A 20,327-nucleotide genomic window follows, 5' to 3' on the forward strand; every position below is an offset into this window, starting at 1 on the left:
CATCCTGGGCTGGATACGGCTGTTCCGGGGCTGGCCGTGCTGGGTGCTGGAGGAGAGGAGGGCACTGGATCCAGCTCTGACCATGAAGCTCTTACAGCCGCCGCCAGGAGCAGGGTTGGAATTTGGGCTGGGATATCGTCTGCTTCATCCCCTGAGCCCAGCCCTAATCCTCAAAGCTCTTTGGGGTTTTCCCTCGCTGCCTAAATCCTCTTTGGAGCCGGCGGCAAGGCGGGGCTGGCGCAGGGGCACCAACCTGAGCAAACAGGGTGAAACGCCACCCTTGCTTTTGGTGAAATTGGTGAAAATGGAAATCGAACCCCCGTTCCTTGCCCGCGCCGGGCCCTGCCTGCAGCGAGTCACCCCCCCCCGTCCTGCCCCGAACATCTGCAAAGGGACAACCCAGCACATGGGTGGGAGCTGTGGGGCAAGCGGGGTGTCACCGGCCCTGCCCCGTGCCGGCGCCGGTGCCGTCAGGGTGGGCATCCGACCCACACTGGGAGCGAGAGGGGCTCCGAGGGGTGCTGGGATCCCCGGGTCCCTGCGAGGGAAGGGCTCACGCTGCCTCTCCCGGCTCGCTCAGGGGTCTCCCACCTCCCGCCGGTGCCCGGTGTCCGTCTCGCCCGCGCGCTCCTCGCCGCCGGCACACCCGGCCCGATGAATTTCAATGCGTTTAGGGTCACTTCAAATGAAACCCCCAGTCCTGCTGCCGTGGCTGCACAGACAATTGCGTTAACCCCTCACCAACTGCGGGCTGCTGGCCGCTGCCGTCGCCATCCTCCTCCTCCTCCTCTTCCTCGCAGCCGGTCCCTGCGAGCGGCGGGGATGCAGCTCCCTGTGCACTGGTCCCTATGGGACACCGGCTGGTGACAGGGATGGGGACAGCCAGAACGGGCACCGAGCTCTCTGCCAGCAGCGTCCCACTGGAGAAGCAGGGATGTGGCGGGGGATGTTTTGGTCAGGACGGGGTTTCACCAGCCCCGGGGGGCCTCTGGAAAACCCTCCCGGAGCCACCCACGAAGCCCAGGGGAACCAAAAGGGCCAGCAGCCCGTCCCTGCCTGCGCTGCCCGTCCCCGTGATCCGTGAGGAGCAGGTGATGCCGGGCAGTTGGGAAGGTGATGGGATCCTCCCCAGTTTATCTCCTCCAGTGGCGCAGGGTCACATCCAAGCCGGGAGGGATTTGGCCACAGGGCAAAACCGGGACCCGAAAGGGGCACAGAGCCACATGCCCCCACGTCAGCCGTGGGGACGAGCCCCACTCAGCTCAACCATCCCGGGGAGTCGGTTGGTGATAGAGGGGAGCAGCATCCCTCCCCGCGCACCCCGCTCCGCCCGCTGCCAGGGAATTAAAACCCGGGGCTGTTTGCTGGTTAAATCAAGCGAGGCCAATGCGTTGGAAAGCGATAGAGGCTGGGGTGTGTGTGTGTGTGTGTGACTGATGGATGGGGGTGGGGATGGTGCGGGTCAGCAAGGGGGTGTGCGAGAGCTGGGGGGGGGTGGGATGTTCATGGTGGGGGTGCTCATCCCCTCAGAAGCCACAGGGATGCTGCAAAATTAGCCGGGTCCGAATCACCCGGGCATCAAAGCTGGAGTGAAAATCTCCCGGCCCTCCGTGCCGCATCCATCTCCGGTGCTGAGCACCCCCACCCTAGCCAGCCACCCATCTCTCTCCGCCGGTTCCCGCTGGGATACAACCCCCCGGCGGCAAGCGTGACCCACCCCCCCACCTCCCACCCCCCCTCCCCAAAAAATCCCTGGCACCCAGGCCGAGCTTTGCCCGCTCCCAGCCGGCACAGCTCCGCCGGCACCGGTCCTGCCCGCGGCCCGAGCCCAGCCGGAGCCAGCCAGACGCGTCCCGGCAGCGCGGAGGCCGGGTGGAGCCGGTGAACGTTTCTTGCCGATCCAGGAGCTCGCTGCGAATCCCGCAGGGTGTAGCCGGCTGCCCACCCATTGCGACACCGTCAGCCGCGGCGGCACGGTGCCAGGGCCCCGGGCGCCGAGCGCTTTGCCTACCAAAGCGCCGGGCGAGTTCCCGCTCCTTTGCTTTCCCTCCTTGTACTGGGGAGGAAAGGCCCAGGCGGCTCCGTATCTGTTCAGACTTGAAGGGCTGGAGCGCGCCGGGGAGCGAGCGGGATGAGGAGGCGGCAGCGGTGGTGCCGGACCCGCGTCCCACCGGGCTTTGCCCTGCCCGTTGCACCGGCACAGAGCCGGGGGATGCTCCCGGTCCAGCCCCGGCATCTCGTGGATAACCCACCGAGACATCCCCGTCTTCCCCCCCCCGGGATGGACCCACAAAGCATGAGCTGGGATCGAAAAGGCATTTCTCGCAGACGAATCCCCCCACCCTGCCAGGAGACCTCGCGAATTAAAATAATCTTTGATGAAGTTGGGAGGGAAGGGGGTAAAAGCAAGCGGTGGGGCAGGAGTGGCGAGCTGAGCTGAGGGATGGTCGTGGACGTCGGCGGCTGAGCATCGGTCGGAGTGGAGGGAAGCAGCCAAACTTGGGGAGCGATTGGGGAGGGGAATAAAAGAGGAGAAAAGGGTTGAAAAGGGAAGGGGGATGGAGGGGACAAGAGGAGGGGGCTCAGCTGAGGATGCGGGACGCTCATCTGAGATGAGGATGAGGGACGGGGTGTGAAGGGGAGATGAAGAGTGACAGGACACGGTAAATCGGAGACGGGGAGAGAGGAGGGAGGGCAGAATTGGTAGAAAATTATCAACGAGCAAGAGGAGGAAAGGAAGAGGGAGGAAGGAGGCAGGAGCCAGGCGAGGGGTGCTGGGGGGACCGTGCCGGGAGCAGGATGAGGCCGGCGTGCGGGTGCAGGCTCCCAAAGCCTCCTCAGGTCCCATTAGTGGGGATGGAAGGTGACAGCTACCGATCGATAGCAATCGCGCTGACAGCTTCCCAGTAATAAACCCATTTATTACGTTTTCACATGCCCCAGCCCCCTCCAGCGCCCACGAGCCCCCCCCCACCCCACCCCAGCCCACGGCTGCCTCCAGGCCCCTTTTTGCCTGCAGCCCATGTCGTGCAAAGCCCACGTGCCGGGCAGGATCGGGCCCTGGGGCTTTGCAGAGCCGGGGCTGTGCGGCTCATCCCTCCTCCCGGCCGGGCGGGAGCTGCTCGCTCTGCCTCTCCGAGGTGCTTTTCGGGTGCCAAGGGAGGATTAACAGCACCCCGGGCAGGAATGGGGCTGGAGGTGGTTTTAATTGCCATTAAGAGGAGGCTGGGACTGGATGAAAGAGCTCTGGGGTTTTATTGCACCTGCGAATTCGGGTGGTTCCAACAGCAGCAGGCTCCCGCTGAGCCGCAGGCTGCTCCCGGCCAGGTCCCCGTGGGGAGCAGAGACCCCCGCGATAAATTTGGGGGGGGTGGGGGGGTGGAGATGCCAAGAAGAGACCAAGGGGACTTGTGAGCGTGGGGAAATCCCCAGTGGGTCTGCAGGCTCGCTGCCCTCGGGGAGGTGTGTGGGGGGGGGAAACCTCCCACGCGCCCAGCTGCACACGAGCATCCCCCCCGCCCCGCCGAGCTGGGCATCCCTCCCCAAAAAGGTTTTGGAAAGTCCCGGAGAGATTTCGCCCGGCCTGTGCTGCGTTATCCAGCCTCCCGTGAGCCAGGTAGCGTGATGTTCTGGCATGGTGGAGGGTCACGCTGGCATCGGGGGGGGGGGGGCACCCTGGCATCGGGGGGGGGGGGACACACACGCTCGGCCACGGCGTGTGGGGAGCGGCTCCCGGGCTGGTTGTGCCGGTCCAGGTCCCCCCCCCCCCCCCCGACAGCCACAGGGTGCAGAGCCCCGTCCCCCCCATTCCCAGTTCATCTTCGCCGGCGAGCGTGGGGCCAGCACTGGTCGCGGGGTGACGGGGAGTTGGGGACCCCCATCCCAGACCCCGCCGGCGAAGGGAAAACCCTGCGGGGTTCTTTCTCTAAACCCGTTTGTCCTTTTCTTTGACGCCCTGAGGAGCTGGAGCTGCAGGTTCCCGGCGCATCAGCCCTGGGAGCCGAGGGGGGTGCGGTGGGGACGCCTGTCCTGTGTCCCCGCGGATCGCCTCGTCCCAAACCTGCTGCAGGGTGGCGCAGGCGAAAGGCGGCCGCGGGCAGGGGCTGAGGGGCCGGAGCCTTCACCAGCTCCTCCGGGGAGGAAGACTCCGCTCCCGTTGGGTCACAGCGGATGCCGTCGGCTTGGCGTAACCATGGGGGGGGGGGGGGACACACACGACGACACGAGGCCCGATGCTGGGAGCAAGAGATGAAGGCACACGACCCCTGGCGTGGTTTTGCAGCCCCCCCCCCCCCCCCCCCCCACCCAGGGAACTGGGGGGGGGGGCCGGCTGGGAGCCGAAGTGTGAGCAGATAACACAGTGGCCGAATAAGAGATAAAGCCTGATCAAATGCAGGTGAAATGGAGGAACGGCACAGATCAATGCTGGCAGCTCCCCCCCCCCGGCAAGCGAGGAGGAGGAGGGAAAAGGAGGGTGAAGGAGGGGAAAGAGATGAAGAGAAACGGGCTGGGATGAGGCTGGGGAGTCCCAAATCACAAGCTGCCCGCACCCCACCCCCCCCCCCCCCTCAAAACCTCCACCCCTCAAAACCTCCACCCCAAGAGGCTGCGGTATCGCCCCCGCCCCGGGAGGGGGTGCGAAGCGAGCGATGCTTCCCCCGGCCCCCGCATCGCTCCCCCAGCACGAGGCTCGGAGCTGGGCTCTCCGGCCGTGCCGGCGTTTGAGCGGGGTCAGGCTCTTCGTCAGCTTCGCCCTCAGCTCCCGGCACGAGCTGCCGGGGCCGCTTTGGAAAAATCCCGCTCGGACGTCGCTGGAAATTTCTGAAGATTCGTTTTTCCAGTTTGGGCTCAAATCTCTCTGATTTTTCCCTGGAAAGCAGACAGCGTTCTGCTCCAGAGGAATCCGCAGCGGGGCGGGAAGGGGGCTCGTCTTCATCATGAAGTTGGAAGGGCGTTCGCAGTTTTCCCTTTTAATCAAGAAGCTGGAACAGCGTCTGCAAAAGTGCGTTTTTTTTTTTCCCCTTATTTTCCTGGCTGCTCCCTCCCCAGGAGGGGCCTGATCCTGCGCAGGGGCTGGCAGCATCCCCAGGGAGGGGAACACGACTCCTCCGGCTCCTGCGCCCGGTGCCTCGTTGGGCAACGGGATTATTTTTTTGCAACGACCGTTTTGCAAACTTCCAAACAGGACCTTGGTTTTCCCCCAGATTGTCTCAAAATCCAACCCCCCCCCCCCCGAAGATGGGCCTGGGATTGCCCCACCAGAACCACCGCGCTCGGCCCGGCCACCTGCAACAGCGAAACCAGGGTCTTGAATTCACACCTAGTTGCGAAGTACTGATTGATAAATAAAAAATAATCCTCCGCGGGGATTAGCCAGCTGTCAGGACCCTAGCGCGCACGCGTCCTTGGAATTAATGGGTGTTTAATTAAATATCCTTCTTGTTAGATTAATTGTGTGTCTGAGGAAGGGAGCGGAAAGCTCTCGCCGGGCAGCTCCGTCCCTCCAAAAGCACGGCCTGAACACGAGGGTGCTGGGGGCTCGAGCCACCCTGTGCCAGCCATCCCTGTTTGCAAGAGAATAATAAAATAATAATAGTGATAATAATAATAATAATAATACCACTACTACTACTAAGGAAGGTCCGGAAAGGCGATGGCCGTGGAGCAGAGCCCCGTGGTGTAAGCACATGGCCGAGCGCCAGGGGCACCATCCTCTGATCTTCTCCCTTTCCGCGCTCGGAAAGAAAATAAAAAAAAAAAGAAATAAAAAAAAAAAAAAAGCCCCGAGCGGGGTCCCCCACGCCAGCACGTCCCCGTCCCCCTCCATCCCAGCCCCTTTCCACTGGAGAAATCCTGTAAAAAAGGCCCCGGCGGTAGCGGGTCCGGCCAAGGGGAAAGCTGTGCTGGTCTCGGGGTGGGGATTTAAGCCGGCTTTAGGTGAATTCCATTTAAACTTGACTTTACAAGAGCGCGGCTGGGGCGGTCCCAGCCCCCCCCCCCCATCCCGCTCGGCGGCACTTGAGGTTTTGCCAAACCCGGGCAAAAAGCTCTGTCTGTCTGTCCGTCTGTCCGCCTGTCCCCGCTCATCGAGCCGGGAGCATCTCAATCCGCGCTGGCTCCGGACGCAGCCTCAGCTCCAGGAAACACTCGGGGAGTGAAACCCGCCAAGAACCGAGCTACCAGCAGAAATGCTTATTTAAAAGGTTTATTTAACTTTTTAATTTGAGGTAAAATACTTTTTTTTTTTTTTTTTTTTTTTTTTTTTAGTTTCGACTTCCATAACAAAATACAGAGCTATCAGATACCCCTGGAAAAAATATGTATATTATACATATATTTCTATAACATTACATCATATATATATAATATATATATGCAAACTTTTTTTTTTTTGAAGACTTTATAGAAAGTGGAACGTCTAAAGGCACTGCACAATGGAGTATTTAAAGACTACTTTACATTGTTATGTACATATACACACACGTTCAATCCTGCTCTCCCTGGACAGACAGCCCAAGCTAACCACGTCCCCGCCGTACGTGTATGCATCCACACTAATCCCTGCTGAATCAATTCTAGTAAAGTCAAAGAACATGCCTCAGGAAAAGTGATTTGTTTTTAAAAAAGAAAAAACAACTTTCTATCAGTAAATACTTTCTCCTTAAAAGCACTCTAAAAAAATCGAACTTTTTTTTTTTTTTTTGTTAAAACAATCTGATTACGATTATTTCAAACCAAAAGAAATTCATTTTTTTTTTTTTCTTAAACCCACCAGGATCCAGAAGACAAAAAGAGGAAAAAAAAAACAACAACAAAAAAAGTTACTTTAAAAACAAAAACATAATTATGGAATAAATAAAAACAAGGGACAACCGAGCAACGGGTAGAACCTCCCGCAGGCGACGAGGGCGACGCGATCGGGCGCCGAGGTTAATGCTTCTGGAGAGGGGCTCTTCCTCCTCCTCCTCCTCCTCCTCCTCCTCCCCTGGATTTGGGGAGGGGACGGGCACGGTGGTTCGTTAAGTTCCGCAGCTCGTTAAGTTCTGCCAGGCTCGCTCACCGCTGCGGGGAGATGGGTGGCTAACCCTCCCCGCCCCGTCTTCATCGTTTGGTTTGGGGTTTTTTTGTTTTTCTTCCCCCCCCCCCCCCCCCCCCCCCCAAATCTTGGCTTACTGCTGGTTGTCCGATTAAAGTCTCTTTCCTACAGATTCTCTATGACTAAACAAAGCAAAAAAATGGTTTAAACATTAACATGCTCTTGATTAATTAATACAGGTGGACGTTGAGATTTCAACCATTTAAACTTTACAAGTTTAAATATTTTGGCACATCGGAATATATATATTTTTTTTTTTTCCTTTTTCTTCTCATTTATTATTTAAAATGTATTTATAAGCGCCCTCCTCCGAGGCTGCTGCTAGGCAATGTGAAGTCTGGTCGGGAGGAGCCCCTGCCTCGCACCGAGGGGACCCCCTGAGCCGGCGGGGACGCGGGTGACGGTGGCGGGGGACACACACGCGTGCACACACGCGTGCACACACAGAAACGCCCCAGTTGTTGCCCCCCCCAGCCCCCCAGCCCCTCCGAAGCGGAGCCCATCACCCGCAGCCGCTCTCTGGTCCGTTGTCCTGAGAACCTGAGTCCTTTATCCCTGAACGCGGAGCTCCCGGTTTGCAGTGCAATGGCTATGAAGACAACACCCCCTCCCTCCCTCCCTCCCCCTCCCCAGCTTCCCCCCCCCCCCACCCCAAACCGATTACAAACTTTTAAAGCCAAACAACAGTTCCATTTTTTTTTGTTTGTTTGTTTTGTGGTTTGGGTTTGGTTTTTTGTTTTTTTTTTTTTTTTGCCTTAAATGAAGGGCGAGAAGGGCGGCTCCCCCCCCCCCCCCCCAAACCTCAGCCCCCCTCCCCATCGGGGAGCGGCGCCCGCGGGCTCCGGCACTTGGAGGGGTGACGATATGCATTACTGATGGGAAAGGCCTCGTGTTTCTAATTCCTGAGTTCACTCACTGATTTCCCCCTCCCCTTCTCCGGGGCCGGGATCGAGGGGCTCCTTCCCCCCCCCCCCCACACTTTACTCCGCGCTCAGCTCCGCCCGTGGCGGGGGGGGGGGATACATCCAGGTGCCGGGCTGAGGAGGGGAAGCCCCACGCTCACCCATGAAAACAGATTCCAGCTCCCGCATCCCCCCCCCCCCCGGGATCGCTCCTGGTATGACAGCTCGATTCGGCGAGGCCCGACCACCCGCCTAATCGAGTTTGCAAATAACCTTGTGCTCACGCAACGCTCCCTGCCCTCCTCCAACGGTTACCGAGCCCTCGACCGGAGAAATCTGCCCGCGCACGGCCCCTCGCCTACAACCGCCTGAAAAAATCAGCCGCTCCCTCTGGATACAGCTCCAACCCCGTGGAGGTGGGTTGTTTCCAAGCTCCTTTCAAGGAATCGTTCCTTCGGGATTCATCCCGACGCAGCGGGAGACAAGCGCTTCCCTCGGCATAATCCGGAGCCGAAAGTTCATCAGCCTAATGAGAAACGGAGCCGCGGAGGGAAACGGCAGATTTACAGCAAAAACACAGCCGAGATTTACACCTCGAACCCGGCGTGGGGAAAGGGAGCCCGGCCGGCACGGCCGCCCCTCCTGCAACCACCGCGCTCTCCGTCGCTCCTTCCGTCTCACCGGGCAAAATCCCAAACCTCCGCGACAGCCAACCTCGGCCCAGCGCACCCGGCCCTCGCCCAGGCTGCTTCTGTCAACAGACCCCGCTCGCATAAAGTGTACACGTAGTTAAGGCATGAGTCAAAGTGATAGGGGAACCAAACAAAGGGAAATAAGGTTTAACAAAGCTCCTGTCATTCCTTCTCTATGAACTCACCACAATCAGTTCAGTGTTAATCTTCCAATCACTCCCAACTCCACCCATACAATTAGGGGGGAAAAAAATAAAAATAAAAATAAAAAAAAAAAACCTAGGGTACATTTTAATGCGTATATTAAAGGCATTAGGTTATTTTTTTTTCCCACCCCACTCCCTTCCCTGAAAGTTTTTTTTTTGTTTTTTTGTTTTTTTTTTTTTTAATATTTTGCTCATGGCTTCTGCAGTATTTCAGAAAGGCGAAAAGGACGACTAACGCATCCCGAAGCGCTACCGAGATCCGCCGGCCGGGAACGCGGCGCCCTCTCCAGCAGCGTCCCACCTCGCTGGCGCGCCGGTGATTTGCCGGGTTGTGTCTTTCTGCAACTTTCCCCGCTCCGCAGACGGTGCAAAATTCCCGTTCCACACACAAACCGCTCCACAACCCCCCCCCCCCCCCCCCAAAAATACAGACGGCTTCCGAGGCTGACGCACGGCACGCCGCGAACGGGCAGGAAATCCTCTCCCACCATCGCACCAGGCTCCGTATATAACCAAAAAAAAAAATAAAATAAAATAAAAATAAAAGGGAACTAGATGAATTTGGAGATTCCTGCTTCTATAAATACTAGAGCGTATATAAAATAGACCGTGTCTGGAGTTCCTCCGTCCCGGTGGAGGCCTCGACCCCGCTGGAGTTCGTGCAAGGTCTGAAGCTCGCGCGCAAGGGCGGCCGGCTTCCCTCGCCTCTCCTGATCGGAGCAAGACAACCGCGTCTCACCTGCAATTCAACAACGAAAACAAAGAACACAACCCCCCCCCCAACACCCCCCCTCCCCCCAACCCCCCCCCTCCCCCCCTAATTTCTAGAATTACCAAACCAGGCTAGCCCCAGCCCCCCCCCGCCCGCCCCCCCCCCACGCTCTGCAACCTTGCTACATAAATACACAGATGTTTTCAGCACAGCCGGCCGGCGAGGCCCCCCCACTCCCCCCCCCCCGGGTTTAGGTGTCGGAGGCAGCCGTGGCCGGCACGGCCTTGGGCCCCGCTGCGAGGTGCGGGCTGCCCAGCGCCCCGTTCCAGTGGACTCGGCCGTTGGGGCGTTCCTCGGGGCCGTCGGCCTGCCGGTCACCGTTCCAGCGGCGCTTGAGACGCAGCTTGGGAGGCATCAGGGCGTCCTCTCTCTTCTCCTGAGCCCCCGGTTCTCCGGCAGATGACTTTTCCCCGCTGCTCTCCCCTTGCTCCTGGGCTTCTTCAGCCGAGAAGCCAGCCTGGCTGGGCACCGGTGGGGCTGGGTGCCACGACGGGGCAGCTGGGCGGGCAAACACAGGCCCCTTCTCCTCTTCCAGGCTGGCTGCCACTCCGGAGCCTTCCTCTCTCTCACTTTTGTCTTTTCCTTTCAGCGGTGGCTCTTCGGACTCTGCCTCCTTGTCCATCGCGGGCTCGACCTTGACCCTGGGAGGAGGAGTAGCTAGCTGGGGGGCCGCCGGCTCCTCAGCGCTTTCCAGTCTCTCTCTGTTTTTGCGCCCCACGGGCGGAGGCTGTAGCTTGATGGGGAACTGGGGCTGCTCCTCGAGGGGCATTTGGCACTGTAGTGGTGGCACCATGAGCGGGTAGCGGGGGAAAGTCCGCGGACTCAGGTGGTAGTTGAAGACGGAGCAAGCTTGCGAATGCAGGTAGTGTTTCATTTCCTCGGGGTTGAAAGAGAAGCAGCTGCTACCTGTGAAGGGGCTGAGGCCCGGAGAAGGGCTGTAGGAGAAAAGGGTGGGAGTCAGGGACAACGCAGGAGAGATGGGGACGTTGAGGACCCCGCCGCGCCCCGGCAGAGGGGACACGGCAAAGGGGCTGTGAGGATCCGGGTAGATCCCGGGCCTGGTGAAGAGCGGGAGCATGATGTCGGGCTTGCGTTTCTGGTGGTTGACGCTGCCAGCGCCCACGGCGTTGCGCGAGGCCATGAGATCCACGCCACGGCGCCAATCCGAGGAGCCGTCCTCCAGCTCCGGCATGTCCGGCTTCCTCTCGCCGCCGTCACCCAACGCTTCGGGGTTGGATGGGACCAGGGACCCGCCGGAGAACCGGCCGGGCTGGGCATCTTCGGTGGGAGAGTGGCTGTCCAGCGGGGGGAAATGGAAACGGGACGAAGCCGTGGGGACAGGAGGAGCGCTCTGCGGCACGACACCTGGGACAGGGAAAAGGGGGGGGGGGATGGGGGGGTGGGTGGGAAGAGAAAGAGCACCAGCGAGTTAAGAGCGCAGGGAGTTAAATCACAGGTAAAGAGGGCTGCACCCGCAGGCGTCTGGAAGAGTAACACAAAAATACCACGCGCTGGCAGACGACGATTAGATGGGAGGTGCCTTCCCCATCTGCTCCCTTCCCCTGCATAGCTCCAGTCTCCTCTGCCCACCTCAAAACCTCGCCACTGCTGGGGGTGAAGCTCCTCTCGCCGCCCCGGCTGAGGTTTCGTGAACCTCCAGTGCCACTGAAACAACTTCCACTTTCGGATGCCCTCCCCTGACCTCCCCGCTCTGGTTTAACCAGAAAACGTCTCGACGCTGGTGCGTTAGGAGCACGGTTGGTTAAGCAATCGCGCTCCAACGCCACCGGCAGAAGCGCTGCTGGTAAACCTCAAGCTCTCGGGGCTGACTGAAAAGGCACCGATTTGTGCTTTTCTGGGAAGATGTCTCCTCTCCAACGTTCCTGCCAGTAACGCTGCCAGCTCTCGCTGGCTCCTCTTCCACCTCCGTGCCTACGGAGCCGCCTGTCTACAACTTACTCCTGCCATAATGAGCCATATTGAGGCAAATTCTGCCACCCGCTTTTTCACCTCCACAACACACCCGTTGATTTTTTTTTTTTTTCCTCTTCCCCCCCCCCCCCCCCGCCCCTTCCCTTCAAAACTGCGCGAGAGAGAGAAGAAACCTGATTCCAGTGCCCCAAACAGGTTTGATATCCCAACCCCCATCCCAGCCAGAAGGAAAGAAAACAGGTTGTAATTAGACAAGTGCATTCCAGTTCTCCAAACTTCTTTTTTTAAATGCATGCCCCAGAGATAGGAGGGAGTGGCTGCAAACAGGGAAAAGGAACAGCAGTGAGCAATATTGAGCTGGAACTGCCCAGACTCGTTGCTGCAAGTAATTATAGATCTGCAGTGCAGCTTCATACTACATCTTACACCCCCATGCTTTGGCTAAGGACTCCTGAAGAATACATTTCCTTCTCCCCACTGCCACACAGGCAACGTGTCTCACTCAGGTGAAGCAGAACGCCTTGATGAGTATTTCTATTCTCCCAGCCCCGGTTTGGGGGTTACTCTTTGCTTCGAAGACAATGCCTTGAAATCACATTTGTGCTCGAGCCGGGCTGGGACTCCCCAGGGGCGGGGAGGGATGCAGGTCGCTTCAACTGCCAAGATCAACGAGCAGCCACCGCCGTACCGTAGGCACAGGCTACACGAGCACCGCACCGATGAGAAATACTCTTGCCCACACGTAACCTGTTTTTCTCAGCCGCCGGGGTTTCAGAGTCAACATTCAAACCCCACTTTCCCCTGCTCTCTCCCTGCTAGACGAATCTTCAAGGCTTCCCCTGGGGCACTCTTCATGAGGTGAGAACTAAGCGCACAGTGCTGTGAGAAAGGCTGGTTCAGGCGCCTCTGCGTTCGCGCTTTCTTTGCTGTGGAGAGTTTGCAGTCTCGGGCCTCGCCGTAATGACTTCCAGAAGGTTTGTTGGTTTTTTTTTTTTTTTTTTTTTTTTTTTTTTTTTGATGGACTCGATGGCCGCTAATTTCCCTGGTTGCGTGGTGGCTGTGCAGTTATGGAGGCAATCACCCCAGCTGTAGAAATCTAGCTACGGGGGTACTCAACTCCACCAAAAAGGATCTTGTGAACAAAGGACCCTCTTCCAGAGAAACCACAGCAGTACTGCTGACTCTGGGACAAACCCAGACTGAACTCCTGCTACTGCTCCTGGCAAGAGACTCAAAGGCCTTTTAGGACGAGAAGGGAACAATTACGCTCCGTTCCCAAACTCTTTCTCCTTATCCTGAACGTCAGCACGCTGTTCTGCCACAGGGAGAATCGAGAAATACCTGTGATTTTAGTCAAACTCAGATGAGTTACTACGCTCTGAAAACTGCTCTGTGCTGGCTGTTACGTTCCTCTGAACTCTAGATAGAAGTCGGTTGAGAAAAGGACATTCTTTTTGATGTAAAAGGAGCAGAACTGAAGCAAACAAGGGGCCTTTGCAGATGCAGGGAGGAGAGCAAACTGCTGTTAAGCTGCGAACTTTCTGATAGTGCTCACATGCATGCACCTCTAAGCTCCTTGTCGAGAAGGGTCACATTTATATGGCACCATAAACTTACGTTACAAGCATGTGAGTGAGGCAAGGTCCCTGCAACAGAGCTAAAACCCTCTTATCCCAAGGACACCCGCCCCCCCCCCCCCCCAACAGCAAAGCAGAGCAAACCCACGGCGCTTGTAAAGACAGTCCAACAAGCGAGCTCAAAAAGGAAACCAAAATGCCTCCAGTCTCCCCTGAAGACAAACCCCAGGGAAAGAACGCTCCAGATAAGGCTTTATCACTGTCCAGCCATTCCCACCACAGCAGCGCTGATTGCCCCGGCGGTCTTTCAAGTGTAGATGAGTGATAGGGGAGCTGCAGGGGCTGCCCCCGTTCCAGGAGCAGCCACAGTTAAAACCAGCAGCCCCGACCCCCCCCCCCCCCCAACTCACCATTAGGGCGAATGTTAATGAACGGGTAGTTGGGCATCACCAGCTTGTTGAAGTTGAACTTGTAGGTAAACCTTTTGCCCTTTGTCTTGTGGAGAATCCTCTTGTTGTAATAGTATCTGTTAAGGAAAGTTAGAGATCGATCAAAGCACGTGGTGACCTGTTAAAAGGCCTCGTGTTTCTTTTAGCGCCATCCACATCCACCTCTGCCGTAGCTACAAAAATGAAGTTGCCCAGAGAATTTATGTTATTAATACAAGAAAATCGGGAAGTTTCCAAATTACACCCACTCCTTTTATAACACATTCTTCAGCAGCAGGTTTCAAACCATTTTACAGGTCATTATGTTCCTTAGAACATGTGGGAAAAGGTGAGATCCTGAAGGGAAGTGAAAGCTGAACAACAGGCCAAGCCTGTACATGCTGTTCTTACCCCTGTCCAAACTGGGACTGGTGCCACGGGCTGGGGGGGTCTCGTACGAGCCCCTCACATGGTGTTGGCGCTCCCTCCCTATTCCCACCTGCCCCAGTGCCCCACAGCCAGTGACACACGCACGGTCACTCCACGTGGGCTGTGACTGCCAGGGGAGCATTACAGGACCCAAAACAAGAGGGGAAAATTCAGGTGGACCTGTGCTAAGACACAGAACCTGAAAGAGGGAAACGTGTACCCGGGCTGGGGCAGAAGAAAACTCAATGCGATGGCAGAGCTGAGCAAAAGGGACCATAGCCTCAGATTTGTTTTTTATTTCTGCAATCTTCCAGACCCAGGGTATTGTAACAGCGCACAGGGCATCAGGCTGGAAATCGGGAGAGCTGGTTTGTGCTGTTCCCATGCCTGCGAGCAAGTTCCTTCCCTTCTGTTCACCCCTTCGGATTAAAAACACTCCCTCGCTTTTGCAGGCAGGGCTGGAGGCGCTCGGAGCCGGCCCTGGTCGCTGGTCAGCCTCCCTTCCTCACCTACACGGCAGAAAAAACTCGGCCACGGAGACAGCGGGGTATAATCCCCACCGCAGCCTCCTCCCCGCTTACGCCGACACTGTTTGTCCTCAGCCTCCTCATCCTGGTGTACAAACAAAGGCGTTACGGGCGGCTCATCGCCACCACACGCCGTGTTCGGGAGGCAGATTAACACACACACATGCTGCCCCGTTGCCACAGCTCGCAACCCAACGAGGCAGCCCCGAGCCGAAGCAGCTGCCGGTACCCGCAGCGCTCTCGCCCCGCCGCTGTCACCCCCGGCACCCAGATGCCAAGACATGATCAGTGTCGGCAGGTGGAGGCTATTTTTCCCCTCCCATGCACCAATTACAGCCTCGGTGCCATTCAATTTATTGTTTCCTTCCTGTTCCAGCACAGGCTCTGGTGTTTGCTGCCTTGTTTGTCTTTGTCAGCTCCACCCAGGAGGTATCAGAGGGCGTAAGGCAGCGAAGTCCACGTTACAGACTGATAATGCCAGAACCTGTCGGGAACCCAGCCACTCCTGCAGGTGACAGGCTTGAAATGCTGAAATACTTCAGAGGGTCACGCTAGTTTTCCACTGCCCGACTTCAAAATACACAGAGATAACTGAAAAATAAAACCAGCTAGGGGAGGGTCTAAAGAAAAGAGGGCAAAGTTGTACTGGAGGCTGTGGAGTTGTGAAGCGAGGAATGCGCAAGCCCCTGTCTCGCACAAGGTGCATCCTTAAGATTAACCCAAATTCGTGTCATCGGGGCTCGGGAAACACCCAGTCCAGGCCCTCGCCATGGGACTGGCACCAAACCTCTGCCTCGCACAGATTTAGTGGTAGAGAGGCCAAGTACAAGTTATGTTAGAAAGGGGAGTTGCTTTCTCTGAAACGGTACCCTTGATGGTGTGATAACAGAGTAACACCTCTGGTTTCCTCCCACACCTTCATTGCTCAAGCCAGCAGCAGCAATGGAAGCTGAGAAAAGAGACAGAAAAGCTCCCCGGAAGGAAGCCATCCTGATAATAACCACCTGAACTGGAGGTGCAAATTTACACGGTGACGCAGAACACGGCACGGTGAACCCAGGACTCCCTCCCCCGTGTCTCTAATCACACCCTGGTACAGTCAGACCTACCCGAGCAATCCGGCATCCCACAGCTCAAAATTTGATACAACCCCCCCCCCCCAGAAATGCAGATGCCACCGAAAAAGGGTCTGAATATTTAAATCAGTTCCCCAAATGAGGCAGGGAAGGAGGGAAGGAGGGCTCGTTACCAGCCCCTCACCTCTGTGGAAATTTCTGCTCACCTGAGCGCCCGGCTCAGCTTGTCGTAGTTCATCTGGGGTTTGCATTTTCTTCTGCCCCACAGCCGGGCCACTTCATCGGGGTCCTTGATGACAAACTCCCCGTACTCGCCCTGCTGCCAGGCGATGACATGGCGAAACTCCTCCTTCTGCAGCAGCTCCAGGATGAAATGCCATAACTGGATCTGCCGGGAGCCGGGGCTGGACTCGGTCTTGTAAGCCCACTCTGGGAAATGATAACCTTGGAAAGGGTCAAAAATTAAAAATAAAAAAAAATTTAAAAATAAATAAATAAATAAATAAAAAGTAATTCAGACAGCAACAGAAGCTTACAACTGCCAAGCTCTACTGGGTGTTTATCATGTTTTCTCCAGAGCAAGACCACAGAGCATCGCCGGGGGCTGTAATTCTATTAAACATTCAGTGTGGAAGCAGAGAAACCTGGCTCTCCTACTCTAGCTGCTCATTTTCTTACTCCTTTTAGCCCCCTCTCCTTGGAGAATCCCCAAACACCGCAAAAAAAAAATGGTAAAACCGAAAGGGCCGTAAGCGTGAGCAGCAGTGGAAAGGAGCCCAAAAGCTTGAGACGCTGCTACAATTTGGACTCCAGGTGGCTGAAATAACACAAAGAATCCCGATTTGAGCATTCGGTGCGCCCATGTCGAGGGGGGGTGAGGGCGGGGGGCTCTCAGGGCCTCCAGCTCCCCTTATTTCAGAGCACGGCAGCCCGCTCCAGCTTCGCCTGCGTCGGCAGATGTTTCTGAGCGACTGCCAAGTTCGGCTTTCTCAGAATAGTTTCCCAGCACAACTACTAACGCAAGGGTATATATATATTTTTTTTTTTTAATTCCGCCCCCCCTCCCCCCCCACCCCCTTCTCTCCTCCCCCCAAATCATCGTGGCCACGATTTCAGGCTCCAGCAGCGTGGAAGAAGTCGCATCACGCTCCGACGCCACCCACCCCGCTATCGCAGGCTGCGAGGGAGACAAAACCAGGCACGAGCTCTGCCAGACTGGAGGGGATCCACCTCAGAGATCCCGAATCCTTACGAATAGAACAGCCCCAGGGAGATTTATTTGTATATTAAACCCAGTGCTCTTAAACCCGCGCTGACAACCCATCGGCCGGGCATCTGACCGACCCTCGCTCGCACGCGGCTTTTGCCCACGTACGAGAGCTTCGGGGAGAGGTGGAATTAATCCCGCCTGAGCTCCTTTATCCTGGGAAAAGAATTCGTAACAGCTGAACAACTCAGCCTTTAGACTTCCTTACCTCCTCCTCCTTCTGGCTTATCCACAATGCTGCAGCCTGCTTTCATTTTCTCCCTCCTGCTGACTGCAAAACAGAAGGAAATCGGCATCAGCGACATCGACACGCCATTATCGCAGGCGGCACTTGGAATTTCTCCGGAGAGGCCACCTCCAGCCGTAACCCTGCCCGTCCCCAGAGACGCCGCCCGGGCTCTCCGGGACCATAATCAGCCCCGTCTGTCTTTCCAAAAAGCCGGCGTTTAATCCCTGCCTCCCTCCTGCCCGGCCGTTAAAGCCCGCGAACGAACCGCGGCAGCGCGGCGGGGCCGTCAGACAGACAAAACAAGCCAAACACAGTTTGTCTTCTGTTCCTAGACGGGCTCCGCTGCCAAAATACACAAGCTGCTGAGCTCGCCCAGATGTACCAGCGAGGGGAAAAAAAAAAAAGGGGGGACGGGGGGGGGGGGGGTGGGGGAAGAGAAAATCCCGGTTCCCGATCCCCGTTGGAGGCGGCACATCTGATTCCAATCGCTTTAGGGGGGGATCGGCTGGAAGCGCTACCTGGCAGCGCCGCGGAAACGGAGCAAGGGGTGCGCGTGTCTGTAACCCCCCCCCCCCGAAAAAAAAAAGAAAAAAAAAAGAAAAAAAAAAAAAAAAAAAAAAAAGAGGCTCCGGGAGCAACAGCGGGATCCCGAGCCACCCTCCTCCGGAGGAACCGGCCCCGCTGCGGCCCCGCCGGCCTTTCCTGCTTGGAAATGTTCAAAGTATGTAAATGGCTGCCGGGAGGAGATGGAGGCGCCGCGGCGGCGGCCGGGCCCGGGCTCCCGTTACAGCCCCCCCCCCCCCCCCCGCCGCCGGCCTGCCCCGGCCTGCCCGCCGCTCCCGCCCCTGCCCCGGGCGGGGCAGCCGCGGCACCGCCGCCCGCCCCCTCCCTCCACCCCCGGGCCTCCCCCCGCCCCCTCCCGGTTACCGGGCCCGGCCCCCCCCCTCCCCCGACCCGCTTCCTACGTTTACCGGGAGGATTTCCCGCTACGGTTCGCCCTAACCCTGCCCGGTAACCGGGAGCTCCCCGTTAATCCTCCCCCCTCCATCCGCAGCATCGCCGCGGCGCTAACCGAGACCGAGAGCCTCCCGGTTGGCCTCCCCGCTCCGGTAACCGACCCCCCCCCCCCCCCCCCACCCGCCAAGGCCTCGCCGGCAGCCGGGCCCCGGCGGGACCGAGCCTGCGCGTACGGGGCGGCGTCGGCGGCGGTTCGGCCGCGCCCGGTGGCGGGACCCACCTGCGGGGGCGGCGCGGGCCGGGCCGGGTCCGGCGGGTGCAGCGGGGGGGGGGGGGGGGGGGGCCGGCGCAGCGCGCCCGGGGCCGCGGTGCCGATGCGGGGAACGCGCCGCTCGCCTCGCTGCTGCCGCCGCCGCCGCCGCTGCCTCCCCCGCACGGCCGCCGGAACCGGAACCGCCGCCACCGCCCACACACTTCCGGGCACGAGCCCACGCGCTTCCGCTTCCGGCCCGGCCCGGCGGGAGCGCGCACGTACGGCCCCGCCCTCCCCGCGCCGTGACGGAGGCGGGGGAGGGGCGGCGCGACCCGAGTGAGCGGGATCCAGCTGTGCGGGGATCCAGCTGTGCGGGGATCCAGCTGTGGAGGGTCCCATGTCACGGGGATCCAGCTGTGCGGGGATCCAGCTGTGGAGGGTCCCATGTCACGGGGATCCAGCTGCGCGGGGATCCAGCTGCGCAGGGGTTCGTTTCGCCGGGATCCAGCTGTGCGGGAATGCCCTTTACCAGAATCCAGCTGCGCAGTGGTCCCTTTTACCGGGATCCAGCGACGCGGGGATCCAGATGTGCAGGGCCCCATGTTACAGGGATCCAGCTGTGCAGGGATCCCCTTTACCAGGATCCAGCTGCGCAGGGACCCAGCTGCGCAGAGGTCCCTTTCACCAGGATCCAGCTGCGCGGGCCCCCAGATGTGCAGGGATCTGTGTTACGGGGATCCAGCTGCACGTGTATCCAGCTGTGCTGGGATCCATGTTGCCAGGATCCAGCTGTGCGCAGATCCAGCTGCGCAGGGCTTCGTTTCACCGGGATCCAGCTGTGCAGGGCTCCCCTTTACCAGAATCCAGCTGCGCAGGCATCCAGATGTGCGGGGAGATCTGTCTTACCAGGATCCAGCTGCGCAGGGATTCAACTGCACAGAGGTGCCTTTTACCGGGATCCATGTTGCCAGGATCCAGCTGTGTGGGAATCCAGCTGCGTGGGGGTCCCTTTGACCCTGATCCAGCTGTGTGAGGGTCCAGCTGCATGGGAGTCCCTTTTACTGGGATCTGGCTGTGCGGAGATCCAGGCTACCATGATCCAGCTGTGTGGGGATCCAGCTGCGCAGGGATCCCTTCACTAGGATCCAGATGTGCAGGGATGCCGCTATATGGGGGGGATCCAGCTGCACGGGGGGTTCTGCTTTACTGTGATCCAGCTGTGCAAGGGTGTGACTGTATAAAGATCCAGCTGGACAGGGATCCTGCTGGGCGGGATTCCCACTGCATGGGGATCCAGATGTGCAGGGCTCCAGCTGTGCGGGTATATGACTCTCTCAGGATCCAGCTGTGTGGGCATACAGCTGTGCAGGGGTCCCCATTTACTGGGATCCAGCTGTGCAGGGATCCTGCTACACATGGGGCCCCCTTCGCCAGGATCCAGCTGTGCGGGGATCCGGCTGTGCAGGATTTGTCCCTGTGGGGACCAGGGCCATACAGCGCTGGGGCCGTATGGGGGGGGGGGGGCCCAGCTGTGTCCTGGGGCGTGAGCAGCTGGAGGCTGGGGGGGGACGACACCCCCTCTTTGGGAGAGGGCACCCCGTGACTGACCCCTGATACGCTGCACAGAGCCGTGGGTGCTACTTCCCCCCCCTCACCCCCCCGTGGGTGCTGGCCCCCCCCTGCCCTGCCCTTGCTACAGCTCCTGGGGGGGCCGCTTTGGGACGGGGCCAGCCCCAGCCCTGGGCATCACCCTGTGCCCCCCCTCCCCGCCCCCCCCCAGCTTGAACCCACACATTGGTGTCCCCCCCATCACCACGAGCCCCCCCCCCCCCAGCTTTTATCCACATGTGTGTCCCCCCACAATCACCCCCCGCCCCACTACAGGGAGGGCAGCCCAGGACCCCCGCCCAGGCTGCAGAGCCCCCATGTCCCTGGGTGCCCCCGGGGGGTGGGGGGCTTTAGCCCCCAGAAATCCACCCACATC

General features: G+C 58.7%; 1 protein-coding gene across 2 annotated transcripts; it reads right to left on the reverse strand.

Moving 5' to 3' along the window:
* Nucleotides 1-9,776: 9,776 nt before the first annotated feature.
* ETV3 (ETS variant transcription factor 3) lies at nt 9,777-18,408 on the reverse strand. Of its 2 annotated transcripts, XM_042785498.1 has the most exons (5): nt 18,371-18,408; nt 17,113-17,175; nt 15,844-16,081; nt 13,588-13,703; nt 9,778-11,033 (listed from the first exon to the last, which is right to left on the reverse strand). In XM_042785498.1, the coding sequence occupies exons 2-5, from the start codon at nt 17,156-17,158 to the stop codon at nt 9,859-9,861; spliced, it is 1,575 nt and encodes a 524-aa protein (XP_042641432.1). In that variant the 5' UTR covers nt 17,159-17,175; nt 18,371-18,408; the 3' UTR covers nt 9,778-9,858. The 2 variants fall into 2 exon arrangements, with proteins under 2 accessions (XP_032849871.2, XP_042641432.1); XM_032993980.2 differs by lacking the exon at nt 18,371-18,408 and having other exon boundaries at nt 9,777-11,033; nt 17,113-17,355.
* Between the last annotated feature and the right edge of the window lie 1,919 nt (nt 18,409-20,327).

Source organism: Tyto alba, unplaced genomic scaffold (genome assembly GCF_018691265.1).
Source record: "Tyto alba isolate M040663 unplaced genomic scaffold, T.alba_DEE_v4.0 Super-Scaffold_8, whole genome shotgun sequence".
Lineage (NCBI taxonomy): Eukaryota > Metazoa > Chordata > Aves > Strigiformes > Tytonidae > Tyto > Tyto alba.

Excerpts from the sequence above, each read along its gene's own strand:
- ETV3 (XM_032993980.2), bottom strand. The coding sequence starts at position 17,209 with ATGTCGCTGATGCCGATTTCCTTCTGTTTTGCAGTCAGCAGGAGGGAG. Across the intron at positions 13,704-15,843 it reads AAGCTGAGCCGGGCGCTCAG|ATACTATTACAACAAGAGGA; the intron begins GTGAGCAGAAAT and ends TTTCCTTAACAG. Across the intron at positions 11,034-13,587 it reads CATTAACATTCGCCCTAATG|GTGTCGTGCCGCAGAGCGCT; the intron begins GTGAGTTGGGGG and ends TCCCTGTCCCAG.